The sequence below is a fragment of the Peromyscus leucopus genome, chromosome 8b, assembly GCF_004664715.2.
Source record: "Peromyscus leucopus breed LL Stock chromosome 8b, UCI_PerLeu_2.1, whole genome shotgun sequence".
Taxonomy (NCBI): Eukaryota; Metazoa; Chordata; class Mammalia; order Rodentia; family Cricetidae; genus Peromyscus; species Peromyscus leucopus.
Genome location: NC_051086.1, coordinates 95,778,316 through 95,794,633, shown reverse-complemented (window position 1 = coordinate 95,794,633; position 16,318 = coordinate 95,778,316). Strand labels below are relative to the sequence as shown.

General features: G+C 52.4%; 1 protein-coding gene across 9 annotated transcripts; it reads right to left on the bottom strand.

The window, feature by feature from the left end:
• Positions 1 to 572: 572 nt before the first annotated feature.
• Nfe2l1 (nuclear factor, erythroid 2 like 1) lies at positions 573 to 12,807 on the bottom strand. 9 transcript variants are annotated; one of them, XM_028869036.2, is made up of 6 exons: positions 12,655 to 12,742; positions 10,021 to 11,043; positions 5,065 to 5,280; positions 4,567 to 4,656; positions 4,217 to 4,375; positions 573 to 3,499 (listed from the first exon to the last, which is right to left on the bottom strand). In XM_028869036.2, exons 2-6 carry the CDS (start codon positions 10,528 to 10,530, stop codon positions 2,156 to 2,158), a joined length of 2,319 nt encoding a protein of 772 aa, XP_028724869.1. In that variant the 5' UTR covers positions 10,531 to 11,043; positions 12,655 to 12,742; the 3' UTR covers positions 573 to 2,155. The 9 variants fall into 9 exon arrangements, with proteins under 9 accessions (XP_028724869.1, XP_028724870.1, XP_028724868.1 ...); XM_028869037.2 differs by having other exon boundaries at positions 12,651 to 12,671; XM_028869035.2 differs by lacking the exon at positions 12,655 to 12,742 and adding an exon at positions 12,238 to 12,342.
• Between the last annotated feature and the right edge of the window lie 3,511 nt (positions 12,808 to 16,318).

Here is a 16,318-nt window from a genome sequence, read left to right as displayed (position 1 = left end):
ACTCCAGTCCAGTGCTGTCTCTCTCTCTCCAGCAGGTAAGGCTACTAAAGAAATGAACAGAATTGTCAAGCTTTAAAAATGTAGCAAGTGGACAGGTAAGAGCTAGATGATACCACCTCTTCAAGGAATGGAAAGCCAAAAGGAAAAAAAAAAAAAAGCAGACTCCTTCCTTTGAGAAATCTCAACTGATAAAGCAGGAAGCAGCGTCTGCAGCACCTGCATGAGAGTTCAATGCAATGTTCCTTTGTCTTTGTCAACCTCCACCCACTTCCCATGGGAACTCTACCTGGACCACACAACGGCCAATCTTCCCCCACAGGGCCTGTTTCCTGGAATCTCGTCTGAATTCAAAAGGGGGAGCGGGGAGAAAAACTGCACTTAAGCTGAATCATCCATTTTATTTGATTTTATTTTGTCATGTGCTCACAGCATTTCTCTCTCTCCTCTCCCTGGCAGGTCACAGAGATAAATTAAAAATAAAATCTACAAGGAAAATAATTTATAAAAAGCACTCCCAGGTTCACGCTTTCTATCCCTATTGCTCAGTTAGGAAACCCCTCCCTGCCCAGGGAGGAGAATCAGTGCTTCCCCCTGACTCACCCCTGCTAGTTGGGGGGCAGACAGTACTCCAGAGCTGACCAGGATTGGGGGGGGGGGGGTGCGGCAGTGGCAAGTGACCAAAAAAAAAAAAAAAAAAAAGACACTGTGGTCCTGGAACCATCTGGCTACCTTGGCGCTGCTGCCCTCCCTGCCTCCCCCAGGGCTGTCCTTCAGGAGCCCAGGCTAACCAGGCTGTGAAGCAGCTGCCTGAAGCTGAAAGCCTAGTGGAGGGGCATCTCTGGCCCTTTCATGCATTTCTCATTTTCCTAGAAAGAAACCCAAAAAAGAAAACAAGACAAGACCTCGGGACAGAGGAGAAAAATCCCAAGTGTTTACACAGTTACACGGAGTCTTTATGGCAAAGAGAACATTTAGCAGCTTTGAATATTGGGGCATCTTCTTCTTACTCAACACAAGCATCCTAGGCCCTATAAGTGAAACAGGGCACACGCCCTAAAAAAATCAAAGCGCAAGAAAGTCTAAGAGGACTGGGTTTTGTTGCTGGGGTTTATAGGTTTTCGTTTTCCCCAGTGACAAGGCCAGGTGTTGGTAGGCAGAGGGCCCGAGGGAAGCTCACTTCCCAGTGTTGTGCTGAACAGTGCCTGGAGGTCACTGAGCTGGCTTCTCCCTCCACACCATCACCTTGCTTCTGTTTAGCCCCTGCAGAGGAAGCTATAGGCCAGGTTCCGGGTACTGCCAGAGTAGCACCCCACTCCAGAGAGCTCTAGGCAGCTAGTGAGGGTGGGTACCACAAAAGGGGGGAGAGTGGGAAGAGTACAGCATTTCCATGCAGGCTCTTAGGAGGTGGCTAGGGAGGGAGGTGGCTGTGGCAGGGCAGTGAGTGACATGCTTGATGGTGGGGCTGCTGCAACACAGGCCTCTTTATCACTGTCTATACCCTCTGCCCTCCTCTGGCCCGAAAACAAGTCAGTGTTGGGTCCCCCACGGCTCCCGGTTAAGGAACTCAAACAATATAGGTGCCATCCAAGAGCTTCTTCCCCATCAGGGATGACAGAGTTGGAGAAACAGTTAAGAAGCCCTCCCACGGCCCCAGCATACAGTCTGTGTCTCCACACCAGCCACTTCTTCACTTAGGCCCACTGGAGTCGCGCTCACTGCCTGGAATGCTGGCCAAGGACCTAACAGCCCCTCTGATTTTTCTGACTGCTTTGATTTTAGGCGATTTCCTTCCTTTTCTCCTTCCAGGAATGAGACTTTCCACCACTTTCTCTGTTCTCCCAAGTCCTCCTTCCCCCTTTCACTCCACACAGCCCCTCCACCTCCAGCACGCCAACACCTCCCTTCCCTCAGGAGAAAGAAGGGAGTAGGCTGGGGACCCCAATCACTCAAACAATCTGGTCATTTCCACCCACTCCCAGTGGGGAAGCTAAGCCAGACAGCGCCTGCGCCCGCCTCTTGTGTGCACTGACCCGCAGTCATCCCATCTGAGAAGATATATTGGATAAGAAGGCATTTAAGTCCCCAGTGTTAGGTCCAGGCCCAGCCCTTCTCCAGTTTCTGTCTTAGTGAGCGTCCACCCCCTGCCTCCCCTGGCTCACTTCCTCCGGTCCTTTGGCTTTCTCTCCTGTCGCCGGGCCTGCTGGTCAGCCATCGTGCGAGGGATGAGGAGGACACTGCCATCCCCAGCATACTGAAGCGCATACTGACTGGGTGAGTAGGGCCTCCCGTTCTCATCCCGCAGCCGCCCAAACACCTCCTGGTATAAGCTCTGGACCTTCTGCTTCATCTGTCGCAGTGACCGCAGGAACTCTACCTTTTCTCGGAGCAACCGGGCCTTGTCTCGCTGCAAGTCCTCCACATCACGTTCTAGGTTCAGGATGGTGTCTAGCTTGCGCTTGCGGCAGTTCTGTGCAGCCATCTTGTTCTTGCCCCGGCGCCGGATGTCCCGGATGAGGCTCAGCTGGGCCTCGCTCAGCTGGTATTTGGACAGCAGCTCATTGAATTCCTCTACGGGTAGGTTGATGATTTTGTCATTGGTGAATGGGATCTTCATGGCTCGGGCTCTGTGCTCATCTCGGCTCATCTGCTTGTCCAGGAAGTCAGCCTGCTTTTCTTTGCTACCTTTCTTGAGGGTGCTGGGTGGTGGTAGATCAGCAGAGTCAAGGGCACTGGGTGCCATATTGTAGGTGTGATTGTGGCCCACATGCTCTAAGTAGGGAAGGCAAGAGAGCTGAGAAGGATCCTGGTAGCTCATGCGGCAGAACTTGGAGTATTCCGGCTGGTAACCCACTGCACCCTCAGCCTCTTCTAGATCTAGCGTCTCAGAGTCAGAGCTGTAACCGACAGCACCTTCCTCGGAAAAGGAAGAAGAGGCAGAGGAGGAAGCAGAAGAGGAGGAGGACGTGGAAGAGGAGGAAGAAGAGCTGCCTTCAGAGCTGCTCAGGGAGGAAGGGCTATGGCTGGAGTCCAAGGAGAGGCCTGAGTCAGAGTCAAACTCCTCCTCAAGCTGGGAGGCCTGCACCGGGTTGAAGCCCTCCTCAATGGCCAGGTCCATCAGGCTGATTTCATCCAGCATCGCTTCATCTAAGAGGCCCCCCAGAGGATCAGGCAGCTCAGGGCCTGATGTGTCATTGGCTGTGCCATTGAGCTGGGATGGAAAGAAAAGCCCTGCTAGGTTGGTAGAGCCAAAGGTGGAGTTGAGGCTGGTAGAGTTGCTGGGGACGAGTGGAAGCAGGGTGGAGCTGCTGGCCACAGGTAGGCTCTCCACCTCGGGGCTGAAGAGGGAGAAGTCCTGGCTGCAGCCACCCAGGGATGCCTGATGCAGGCTGACATTCTGATTGATAGGAGTGTTGGGCGCAAGGCTGTAGTTGGTGCTAAGAGGGTCTCCAGGAGGGGCATTGTACAGAATTTCACTTGCTGATGTATTCACTTCCATAGCCTGGAAGGGAGGGAGAATTGTACCAGCATTCAAAAGGAGCAAACTCACACCCTGCAGGCTCCTGACTGAAGCACAGCTCCCTGGGCAAAAGAGCAAGAAACTGGACAGCGAAGCTCCTAGCTTGGACCAGTAGGCTTAGCACAAGGGGTTCCTTCACCCTAATGCAGGACTGACCGGCTCCTGATGATGTGTGGCTAGATTCCCGTCTTGGAGTGAAATGGAGTACACACACTGAACATAGCCAAACATAGGTAAGAAAACCTGCTGCCAAACTTGCTGTGACCACAAGCGATCACCAGACATTTCTGACCTTCCACTGCCCACACTGAACAATGAGGATTAAAGGGAACTCTGGTAGATCTCGTGCCTCGCAGGTACCCTGGGCCCCATCCCCAGCACTGTAAAAAGAAAACAGCAAAGGGCTACGTAGAGACTGCAGGCCACGGGAGACAGCAATGGCAATAAGGCAGTGTGAGAGTGGCAGCCATCTGTCTGTCCGTCTGCCTAACGAAGAGAAGGTGCAACTCCAGACAGGCCATGCTTTGGAAGGCTCCGTACCGAGTTATAGCTCAATCCCGCCCAGCCCCAAGGGACACCTGGAGTCTTCCCCAATGTCTCTACTTTCCTAATGACTAGCCAGGGGCACATGACAACATGCTGGGACACCTACACAGAACCCCGCAGCCTGTGCTTTCTGACAGTCTCTGACAATCCTACCTGCATTTCCATGATGGACATGAGATCTTGCCACTGCTGTTCCAAATCAAATGGCGACTCTGTCCCCGTCAGAAGAGGAGAAAGAAGGCTGTTCTGAAGGGTGGGGGACTCGCTCTCACTGGGCACTGCTTCTGCGATGCTGGGAACGTCTGCTGGGAACTGAGGCAGAGCACAGGCTTAACCGTGGGGAGACCCCTTTTGCCCTCTCACTAGCGACTACCATCTGGCCCCGTCTTTCTCTGAACTCACCCCCAGCAGCCAGGCTAAGGCCAAATCAAGAGCTGGCCCTCAGCTCGGGGGTGTTGTGCGGGCTGTGCTATCTGCTCAGTGGGCTCTCTGGTCCTGCTCACCTCAGCATCCTCTCCAAAGGGGCAGGTGACCTCCAGCAGCCTAAGACACTTTTCCAAGGACAGGGCTGTCTGATCCTCCCCACCAGGCACCTGTGGCAACAGCAACTATAAGTCTGACTGGCCTGGGCCCTGGCTATCTAGGACTGCTACCTCTTCCCAAGAACTGCTGTAGGTCTGTAGTGTCCCAGCCATTCTGAATGGTGGACTTCGTCCCATACTTCAGGGACAACAGGAGGGATGACAGAAGTGTCCTAAGATGCTAGACACTTTACCTGTCTGCAGTGTATATTGCCAGGACCTGGTGCTTCTGAGTCCACTGCTCCTCCCCTCCCCACTCCCGTCACCCAGCCATTGTGCCTTTATAGACCCCACGCCAAAACACAATCAGGTCCACCGCAAAGACACAACTCTCCTCCAGAGCAAGTTTTCTGGAAGAGCTCCAGCCTGGTGTGTCTGGGGGGCGGGGGGAGCGGAGACCAGTGTCGGAGGCATCAATACCTGTGCAGGGAAGCTCTCCCCAGTCTCTCCATCTACTAGCAGGTCTCGGGCCAGAGCTTCCGCGCCCTCGCCTGCCCAGGTGTCCTCTCGTTCTCCTCCATCTTGTAGTTCCTTATCCACATCCTGCTCCTTCTGGCGATGACTGTAGTCAAAAACCTCACGCCCAGCCCCCAGATCAATATCCTGTCGCCAAAGGATGTCAATCAGATCTATATCCTGAAAGACAGACCAAGATGACTTTAGCTTTCAAGAAGCCCCCTGCTCCAGGGGGAGCTCCCTGTCCTACCCCCTCAGAGGTCCCACCTAGTCACATTCCAGTTAGTCCTGGGTGGGGCTCTACCCAGGCCCGGGCCTGGCAGCCTTTCTCCCTTGCTTCCTCTGACCAGTAAGGCATCGTTCGTCCATTCCCAGGCAATCTTCCACCGAAAGAGCCATTAGTAAAAACTACTAACATATCTAGCGCCACACGGGTCTTCAGGTTTAGGATGTGGGCCAGAGTCACACCCAGGCTAAAGGGCAGGGCTGCATCTCCTCTAATAAGGCAGAGGAGGAAGCAAGAGAGCCCTCTCATTTTAGGAGTAGGAGACCCTGCAAACAGACTGCCTGACTCCCGCAAGCAAGGGCAAAGTGCCCTGTGGAATTGCTTAGCAGTGACCAGGCTTGCATCAGCCTGTGGTGCCACTGCATTTGCATAAAGGGGTGGGGTGGCCTGGAGAGGAAAATCCCTGCATTTCCAACCACCTGATGCAACCAATGACAGCGACAGGCTGTCTCCAGCCCTTCCTACGGCCATTCCCCTTCACTGGCTGACAGCTGGAGTAAGCTTCAACAGCCACAACTATTCAAGGCCCAGCCTCACCTCAAGACCCGTCCCTGACAGAATTCAACTGATCCTAGCAAGCCGCCTCCTTCCCAAGGGAACCTCAGACAGTCAGATGATCCCCACTACACACTCCACCCCTGCTCAGGTCAATCTCACTGTATCCCCTTACACCAATGCTACCTCCATCCCTCCCTCCCATACCACACCCCAGGACTCACCAGCTCCCCGTCAGTCAACCCACTCAAGGACACAACTCTCATCATTGCTGAGCTCTGACTGCAACCTTGGACATTAAAATGCCTCCTTCCACTTTGTTCTGTGGCTCCTAGACAGTTCCTGCACCAACTGCCACCCCCACTGACATCAGCACAGAAGCCCAAGAGTCCTTTGGATTTCCTATATATACCCCTCCCTTTAGGAGTCTTCCCAACAAGCCTGAAGAGACCCTCAAGTGGTGCCTTCCATTTAGAGATTTAAAAGCACACACTTTCCATTGAAAAGTATCTTTAGACCAGACCCACCTCTGTACCCCCAAGCAGGGTCGGTACTTTCCTGTCACCACCTACTCCATCCTAAGACCCCTAAGACCTCCCACATATACCTCTCCCTTGAGTCTCCCACCATACACCAACCTGAACAGAAGCCCTGGACCCAGGAGCAGAGGGGGGCTGGGCCACCCGGTGACCAGCCAGCCAAGAGTTAAGTGGCCTGTCTTTGGCATGGCCCCCACCACTGTGAGAGCTGCGGTCCAGGCGGGTCATGGTCTGCGAGAGGAGCCCCAGGGCAGCCGGTGCCGGTAAGCCGGACAGGGGGCTGCAAGGAGCTCGTGGCTTGCAGGAAGCACACCAGGCTGGAAGGGTGGCCCCTTGGTAGCTCCGAGGGGCCCGAGGAAGGTGCCCCGCCCGTGCTGCTGCCTGGGCGGCCCAGCCCAGCCCCCTTCCTCCATCCTGGAGCAGCCCCCTCCCACCTCACAACCCCAGTTCCACTCAGGCGCCCAGCAGCCCCCACCCTAAGCTCACCGCAGAGGCTGCAGTGAGTCGGGACTCCCACCCCATGCTCCGTGCTCACGCTGCAGAGGAAAGCGAGCTACCTCCTGGGCCTGTCCTCCCGCTCCTCCCTCTCCCCCTCCCCACGCCCCTCAAACTTGTTACCTAGGCTGCCGCAAGGAGCCAATCCCCTCCCCCTCCCACCCCGCAGGTCACTGCTGAGGCTGCAGAGAGCCAATCCCCTCCCCCAGGTCAGCAGCTGGGGCTGCGGAAAGAGCCAATCCCCTCCCACTGTCGTTACCTAGGCTGCGCCGGGAGCCAATCTCCTCCCCCAAGTCTCCGCTGGAGATGCGGAAGGAGCCAATCCCCTCCCACCGCCTGTTACCTAGCTGCAGAAGGGAACCAATCTCTGCACCAGGGCAGCTGGAGAAGCTGCCGCAAGGAACCGGCCCATCCCTGGGCCGCCTCCGTCTCCTTGAGGAGATGCACCCAGGGGCGGGCAGCCCCACCCAGCCCAGTCAATCAGCTGGGGTGGTGCAGTAAGAGTCCTGGGGGGGGGGCCACTCTCCTCCCTCCCTCCCTCCTGTCGCATCTTGCTCTTCCAGCCCACTCCTGTGACTGGGCAGACACTCCTCCAGAAGCTTCACTAAGAAACTAAATTCTTTGCTGGGAAAGTGGAAGGAGTTTTCCCATTCCTTAAGAAGGTTGTGGCCAGTCCTCAAGGCTAGGGATCACAAGCCAGGCTGGGCAGAAACCCAGGGCTCCCAAGCCAAAAGAAAAAAAAAAAAAAGGCCAGGAGCTTTGTCACCCTCAAACAGGCCAGACTGGAGGAAAGGGAAAGCCATCATTACATACATGCGACATGTCAGTGCAGGCCAGGCCCAGCCCCTGACAAAAGGTGGGGGACAGAGGATTCTGAAGCCTAGCCTTAGAGAGACGGGTGCTGGGCACCATCCTGGCCCCAAATATGCCAGTTACCCCCTTTCATTTTAGCTTTTCAAAGAATAATTTGTGGTGGGGGTGGAGGATCAAGAAGGGGAAAAAAGCATTTGGTGTCCGACCTCGACTAGATCAATCCTAGCAGGGGAGGGGGTAAAACCTGGCAGATTTGCCTCCTGAACTGCTTTCTCAGGGGAAACAGCTTTCTCCTCCCCACTACTCCCCCAGAGCCTAAGGTCAGGTCAGAGAGACAGTGTGTCCTCCCTTGGTTGCAGCCTGCTTCTTGCCCGGGGAAGAGCTGTAAACAGGCCACCCCTTGCTCTGGGCAGGGTGCCAACCTGGAGGGGAATCCTATCCCTGACAAGGACCTAAGCTATGGCTGTCCATCGAACAGGCCTGGCAGCAGGGAGCACTACCACCCCAGCGATAATGCCAGCCCCAGCAGTGCCTGTCACATGCTCTGGACCTGGGTATTTTTATCCCTGAGTTACTGAGGAAATGTTGTTCTAGGCACATCATAATCCTCCCTTCCCTCCTCCCCAGCCTAGGTCCCTCAGGCATGACCCACCCAACTTCCCAAAGGGAGTGGTAAAGGCCTGGGGTCAAGGAAAACACAACCTTCTTTATGACCAAGAAACAGCAAAGCAGATATCAAACTCCATCCCATTCTGCCCAAACACACCCAAACATTCTATATCCCCGAAAAACTCCCTGAAGGCCATTGTCAGTGCTAAACCCTGTAGGGTTCTCAGGAGAAGAATGTGCCATGCCATTTGGGGCAGGAATAGGTTTTTTCAGATCACTGGACTTCAGAAGCCCATTTGAAAGACAGGATAAGAGAAGCAGGAAAAGGTGAAGTTCAAGAGACACCGAGAGAACCTAAGACACTGCCAAAAACGGTGGAACATGCCTGCAATCCCAGCATTTAGGAGAGGCAGAGGTAGAGGCAAGAAAGGCACAAGTTCAAGGTTACCCTGGTCTATATAGCAAGATCCAAGCCGGCCAGATCATCTCATAAATATAAAATTTTAAGGATATAAGACAAAAGGCCAAAAAAAAAAAAAAAAAAAAAAAAAGTCAGCCATGCTCCTGACTTCCATGATCAGACAATCCCAGCTTCTCTCACACAGATCCAGTAAGAGCTAGCTGATCTGAGTGGCTTTCCCAATCTCAGTGACTATGTAGTCTGGGGCTGCCCTGTGCTGTTTAAGAGAGTCAGCAGCATCCCTGCCTTGCCTCTCAGGTGCCAGTAGCGTCCCTCCCCACAGCTGTGACAATAAATAAATCAAAATCAAAATCACCCCTAAATGAGGACCATGGACCTAATACAAGCCATGTTCTCTGTCAGCCACTAATAAGACAACTGAGATAATGACAGGGAGACAAAGTGTGGTCTGAGATGATGGGCAGGAGTCTCGCTCTGCAGCCAGCCAACCTTTCACATTAATCAGCCCAGTGCAGTGGGTCTTTTTGAGCTCCTAGGGCCTGGGGCAAGCCAAGGCTGTTTCACTACCTAGGTCAGACAGAGGCAGCAGTAGACATTTGCATCATTAAAGGAAAGGAACTGAATCCTCTTCTTCCCAGAAGTTTGTCAGCCCTGTGCCAGGAGCTAGAGATCACCTCTACCAGCTCAGAACAAGCTGACCTGGGAAGAGCACAGTTCTCTTCCAGCTCCAGCCTTTTCTGCTCTACTCCCCGTAGAGGGCCTTCAGCAAAGACTGGGAGCCTTGGCTTCTCCTGGCCAAGAATAACTATCCCAGTCGACCCCTTGGCTCAAGCCCAGGAGAGTTCAAGGGAGTTTACAACACAGGCCTAACCGCAATGGAGAACTTCAGGGTGCAGCATCCATGTTTTAATGCGGGCGGTGGAGGGAATGACGACAAGACAAAATAGGCTACATAGCATGTGTCTTAGTAACAACATACATTTGATCAAAGCCCATCATAACACTGCCTCCCCCATCTAAAGCCTCCAGCAGTCATACTGAGATCTAAGTGGTCTAGGAACCACCCTGCCCTGACAGGACACTCAGAGGTGGGTCAACGGTTCAAAACACAGAAAGTCAGACAATTCAGCCCATTCCTATCCAAGCAGTGCCAGAGGTCCAAACCCTGGACCCCAAGGGCTCAGAGTGGAGTCAACGCGCCTCCAGAACCAGCCCACTCCTTCCCAACACCCAGGCCCACCCACCACCACAGGGCCACTAACCTCTTTGGTTAAGTCTCCACCGACAGGAGGGGCCACAGCCCCCAAATCTTCCAAATCTTCACTGAATCCCTGCTCCGTTTCACTTTCTCTCACCCCGTTGTCTGGGCCTGTCACATCTTGGAGGCCACTGGAACTCTCGAGGGCGAGGCCTGAGTTGGGCTGGCTGCCAGAGACAGACCCCTCCGGGTCCCGGTGAACCAACCAAGCATTTACCTCAGTAGTAGGCACCTGGAACCTATCCAGGGCCCTCACCTGACTGAGGAGTCGCCGGGCAGTGAAGTAATTGTCCAGGTCTATGCTCTTGGGGTGGATCCCATAGCCATCCAAGGTATTCCTCAGGTTGTGGAACTGGGTCTGAGTATAGGCAGAGCTGGGCCCCAGGATGATCTCCCGGAGTGGGGGGAGCTGTGAGGTCAGGTAAGTATCCACGTCCACCCGAACCCCAATCAGACTCAGCAGAATGGTGAACTGGAGAAGTCCTTCCGTTAAGTATTTCTTCAGAGAAAGCATTGCTGAAGGACCAGAATGTTTATGCTTTTTTGTTTTTAAATCTTCCACAAGACAAATCAAGGCCACTGCTCTGCCACTCCAGCCAGCAGGTCACCCTCCTCAGTAGGAGACCCTGTACCCTACCCTGGCACAACACAGGGGCTGAGCTCCCTGACGGCCCCAGAGGAAAGCACTCCCTGTGGAGCGAAAGCCACACTCCAGACCGCATTCACTCTTGCCTTCTTGACACCTCACCTCTAAAGTTCAGCTGTTGCTAAGCCAGTCCAGGCCCTCAAGGCCCTCTCCACTTACTGTCTCCAGTCCACATCCAGTCAGCTCCCACTCACACCGGCTGTCCTCTGTGGAGACCCCACTGCAGGCTGTTCGAAGGAACAGCTGGCGAGTGGATTTCTTTCTTTCCTTCTTTCTTTCTCCTTCCTAGGGTTTATTTTCTTTGGCTGGAGCTACAGGTCTTTGTCTTGGGTCAGAGTGTCCCGCCTCCTCTGCACTTACCAGGGGGGTTTCCAGAGAAACCTGAAATGGGAATCACAAGAGCAACGAGGTAAGATTCCAAGCTCTTTACATCATGCTCAGGGTAAGAACCTTCAGGGGGGAAGGTAGGAAACACATTAAAAGGCTACTTTTACATGGAAAAACCAAACCAAACCTGTTGTACCAACTAGGGAAGGAAGGAGAGGCCCACTCTCAAGTTACCAAATACTATAGTTTTCCCTTCTTTTTCAAAGTAGCTCTCTTTGAAGAAGCAGACACTGTACACAGCATTCAAAATATCTTTACTTTGTCTAATTTACCAACACTCCCAACAGAACACATTACCCAGTTTCTAATTTTAGCACGAGAAGCCCATTTCCTATCTCGGAAAAAAAAAAGTTGGTTTCCCATGTCATTGTCCCTTCCAACTCTAAAGAGGTGGGAAGAGATTATTGATGGGAGACCTGTGAAAAGTAGAGGGGAATGTTCAGGCCCCCATCTCACACAAAGAAATATACCTTTTTGTTTTTCTGACTTCTAAATTTCCCTTTCCTACCATTTTTGCGTTAAAAAAAAAAAAAAAAAAAAAAAAAAAAAAAAAACAGCCAAATAGCACAGGCCACACAAAAAGCTGAACCATAAGGAGCAGAAGCATTAGCCCAGTCTGGACACAATAATGAGACCGTTTCAATAGTAAAGGAGAAAAAAAAAAATTTAAAGGGCAAAGACACGTTCAATCCCAGCACGGGAAAATAAAAGGGGAGAAAAGGTACAGGAGAGCAGTGGAGGAGGGTGAGCCCCTGCTCCATCCAGAATTTGAATTCACAGGTTTTATCTTTATTTGCATGACCTTCTGAGCCAAAGAAGAAAGATATGGCCAAGTTCTCAATCTAAGCTGCCAAGTGGGGAGAAGGTAAATTTGCCTTTCTGTTTCTGGTTTCTACTTCTGAGCTTCCACTAACCTCATAAACCAACTAACTCGGTTGTAACCCACTCTCCACTTCCCTCTAAAGGTGAAGTGGGATCTACCCGTACGAGGCACACACACACACCCCCGAATCCCCTCGTTCGGTTGAGTAAACAGGCCTGCTTTTTGATAACCCGCCCGTCCTCACGCCATTTATTACTAAGACGTCCCCAGTGCCAACCGAGTTTTGAGAGCGCGGACAAAGTTCTTCCAAGCCAAGAAGGCCAGAGAGCACCCTGGCCCAAGTCCGGTCCCACCCTGCTCCATACCCGCGTCTGGCTGGGACCAAGCTGCCATGCCCACGATCGGCGCCTCGGCTGCGAGCTTCCCGGGACACCGAGCGACAAGTGCTACTTGCCCGGCCTTGACCCACCCTAAGAGCGCCTGCCTCACCCCGCCCTCCGCTCCCGAAGCCCCACCCCGCTCCCCAGGCCGGCCTCACCACGCCCTCCCGTGCCCTCGGCCCTTCTCAGTCCAGCCCACCCGGGAGCGCGCTCTCTGGGGCCTCGCGTCGCTCTCCGGCCATGCCCGGGGCCCGAGTCGGACGAGGACTCCTCCGCTTGGCCGCCCCCGGCCTCCGGCCTCCTGTCCCTCAACCACGTCTCGCTGCCCCTCATCCCACCAGCCTCGGGGCCCTGTTGCGCCCCGGCTCTCTCGCCAGGGAAGGGAAGGTGTCAGGTACCCACTGCTGAGGTCGTAGGCCGCCGCCGCCGCCGCCACCACAGCAGGCCCTCAGCCCGAGTCCCGGCCTCGCCACCGCCGCCGCCGCCGCCGCCGCCACCTCCGGCCGGCTTGGAGCGCCCAGCCTCGGCTTCCCTCCCCGCCCCCTCCTCGCACTGCACTCGGAAGCCCGCCCTCCACGGCCACCCCAGAAACAGTTGCTCCAATCCGCTGGCCGGACCTGCCTCCGTCACCGGATGTCGTTTTGATTGACAGCGACGAGAACCCAATAGCCGAGCGTGGCCCCGCCTCCTCGGCCCCCGTTTTCCCGAGACTGACGTGGAGAACGGACCAATGAATGTGCAGGCCCGCCCCGCGGTCTGGGCCCGCCAATGAGTGGGGCGAAGGCCCTAGTGTCCGGCATTCTGAACCCCTCCGCCGCGCGTCGAAGCCGGGCGGTGTTATAAGTTAGGCGCTTCTGGTGTGTTGTGTGCCCAGGAGTAAGGTCTTTTCAGGCAGAGAGAGCGGTGTTGCCCCCGGAGCCCGGAATTCCATCCCTGAGGCTTCCCACGGTGACTTGCAAAAGTCCAGTGAGACCTAAGGGGGCCGAGGCGGAGCACGGAGCATGTGGCTTTCGTGGTGGCGACGTTCGCGTCGCCATCTTGGGTACTGGCAACGGAAACCTGTACCCCTTCTCTGCCTTAGGGCCTGGCGTTGTAACCTGGGTCGTGCAGGAAGGGTGGTGTCTCGTAGCCCAGGCAACGGTCAAAGGGCGGAAACTGCCGGGCAGACAGAGTATCGAGGCCGTAGTGGGATGTTGGTAGTGTGAGAGGTGGGACGCGGTCACCATTTTTGTCATCGAAGGATTACGGCGAACCCCTCCCCCCCAACCTCTCGTACACAGCGTAGTTTTTGCTTTTCAGGAACGTTCCAGAGTTCTCCAGTCCCATACACCAATACTACCAAACCATTTTTTGTGACTATCAAATTTAGTATGCTCTCAACCTTTGTTAGGTTCCAAACTCCAAAGAAATTTTTGTTTAGTAGCCGTGGGGTAGGGACCGGATAACATGCCCTCTAGAGTAATTCTAATGCAGCTGGTCCAAAGACCACATTTAGGAAACCATTGAATTGGAATTTGTGCTGTGTTGCTCCCAACTGTGGGACAGAGGTGAGGTGCCAGCTGAGTTCTTGGCTCCTTTAAAGAGGCCATAATCTAGTTGACAGTTCATCGCTCATTTTCCTTGTGTAATTAAGGACAAGGCCAACTGATAACAGATAAATTCACACTGTGTGTGAAAAGTTTAGCCTGAATTTGGAGAGGTTCATGGAGTGTAAAGTACTTTAACGGATATAAATATGCACCAGCATCTTTTCAACTGATCCTTGCAAAAATTACCAAGCTCCTATACACCTTTTTAATATAAATTATTTTGAGCTAGTTTACACTTTCAAAGACTGTTTTACTTACTCATCATTTTTAGTGTATCCCAATAAATAACTAGAATATAAACTCTATGAGACTAGAAATGTGTGTCAAAACACCAGGGCAGCCAGGCGTCGTGGCGCATGCCTTTGATCCCAGCACTTGGGAGACAGAGGCAGGTGGGTCTCTGTGAGTTCAAGGACAGAAAAAAAAAAAAAAAAAAGGAGTACTGGGGTACTTGGTGATAGAGTACTTACCTAGAGTACTTTCCTAGTACGGTGTTCAAACTGCTGTGATAAAAGACAGTAACAACAGAAAAGGAAATCAAGCGGTTAATTCGAAGCTCCCACTAAAATGGAAGCATTCTGAGAGTACAGTGGTCTGTTTTGTTTTATTTTTGAGACAGGCTCTCACTCTCTAGCCCCAGGCTGTCCTGGAACTTAGGGCAAGCCTCCTGCTTCAGCCTCCCAAGTGCTGTATTATGGGTGCATTTCACCTATTTCAGCTAGAGTGCATTCCTAACAAAATCAATGCCCAGATGGGTGTAGGGTGTAGGGATACAGGCTTGTAATCCCAGCACTCAGGAAGCAGAGGGATCACTGCATGTTTGAGATCAGCCTGGTTTACATGCTGAGTTTCAGGCCAATGAGGGCTAAATAGCAACAGCTTATCTAAAAAACAAAAATGGCCAGAAAAGTGTGGGGGGGAATCTAATAAACAAAATGATAAGGCCCTAAATTCAATCCCTAACAAACCTTCCTTAAAAGGGAGAAGAGGTTCAATTATTACAGGCTTTGGAAACTACTTTTGATTCTTCTTTTTTTTAAGGCTCGATTCCTCACTTGACCTCACAAGATAATTAAAAGCAGAATAAAAGCCCAGAGTCTCTCCCTTCATTTTGTATCTATCTTGTTTAGTTAGTCATCTTTTAATCAGTTGTTAAATGCCCCTTCAAGTCCCCTAAAATGTGCTCCAGTCAGATAACTAATGAAATGGGGGCAATCTCTCTGGTAATAAGGCTGTTTCCTGAAGCAGGAGTGCTCATGAATCCAGGTTGCTTCCTCAGGCTTTGAAAACAATCACTTCTTCAGGCCACTTTGCAGAACCAGAACTCACCTAGCCCAAGACAGCTTCGTTATGCGTGCATCTTGCCTGTTGTCTCAGTTCTTCCCCTGTTTAAATCTAAAGCATTTGGTTCTCACCCTTCCTGTTGCTGTGACCTTTAATACAGTTCCACGTGTTGTGATGACCCCCAACCATAAAATGATTTTCCTTACTACTTCATAACTATAATTTTGCTAGTCGTGAATCATAATGTAGATGTCTGTCTTTTCTGATGGTCTTAGGCGACCCTTATGAAAAGTTCCTTTGACCCACAAAGGTGTCGAGACCCCCAGGGTTGAGAACCGCTAATCTAGAACTTACGTCAGTACTCTGAAGACAAATTCAGTTTCAACTCCTTAACTTGTTCCTCTTTCCAATAAACCGCTTCGATTAAAAATGTCTTTGCTTTTCCCCATTGCTTGTGGTGGTTTGAATGAGATGACCTGCATGGTTCTAGACATTCGAATACTTGCTGCCCAGCTGAAGTCTATTTGCAGAGGCCTAGAAGTTGTGGCCTTTCTGGAGGAAGTATGTCACTGGGGCGGGCTTTGAGGTTTCCGCAGACTTTCCATTTCAAATTCCCTCTCTCTGTTTCCTGTTCACTGTTAGAGACGTGAGCCGTCAGCTCTCCGCGTCCAGCTCTGCTGCCATGCCTGCCTGCTGTCACCCCTCCCCGCTAGGATGGGAAGGGACTCTAGCCCTCTGGAACTGTAAACCCCAAATCCTTCTACAAGCTGCCTTGGTCATGGTGTTTTATCACAGCCATAAAAAAGTAACTAAGACACTCATCTCTTTAATTGATATGTTGGGATGGATCCAAGAGCCTGGCTAGTTAGAACTGCCAGAGCCCAAGCTTTTGTCCTAAAATTCTGATAATACAGTCAAGAATTATTTAAAAAAAAAAAAAAAAGAATTACTTTCCACACTTGGAAAGAGGCTATGATATGCTACAAGAAAACAGACTATGTTTTAGCCACTAAATTATCAAGAACATGAAGGTAAATACTGCTGTTAGTGAAAAAAGGGATAGAGGAACAGTTTACAGAAGGTCTACACGTGTCCCTTGCAGGCTGCATCCCATCATAATCCATCACCCACAGTCCTGTGCAAGCACAGGGTCCTTTACCCATGGGTGGAACACACCTCACTCGGCTTGAGGA

What these genes read in the sequence shown, in the direction of transcription:
- Nfe2l1 (XM_028869036.2), bottom strand. Translation starts at nt 10,530, where the DNA reads ATGCTTTCTCTGAAGAAATACTTAACGGAAGGACTTCTCCAGTTCACC. An exon ending in GGGAGAGCTTCCCTGCACAG is followed by an intron (nt 4,657 to 5,064) that starts GTATTGATGCCT and finishes CTGTTGCCACAG; the next exon opens with GTGCCTGGTGGGGAGGATCA. An exon ending in CCTTTGGAGAGGATGCTGAG is followed by an intron (nt 4,376 to 4,566) that starts GTGAGCAGGACC and finishes GCTCTGCCTCAG; the next exon opens with TTCCCAGCAGACGTTCCCAG.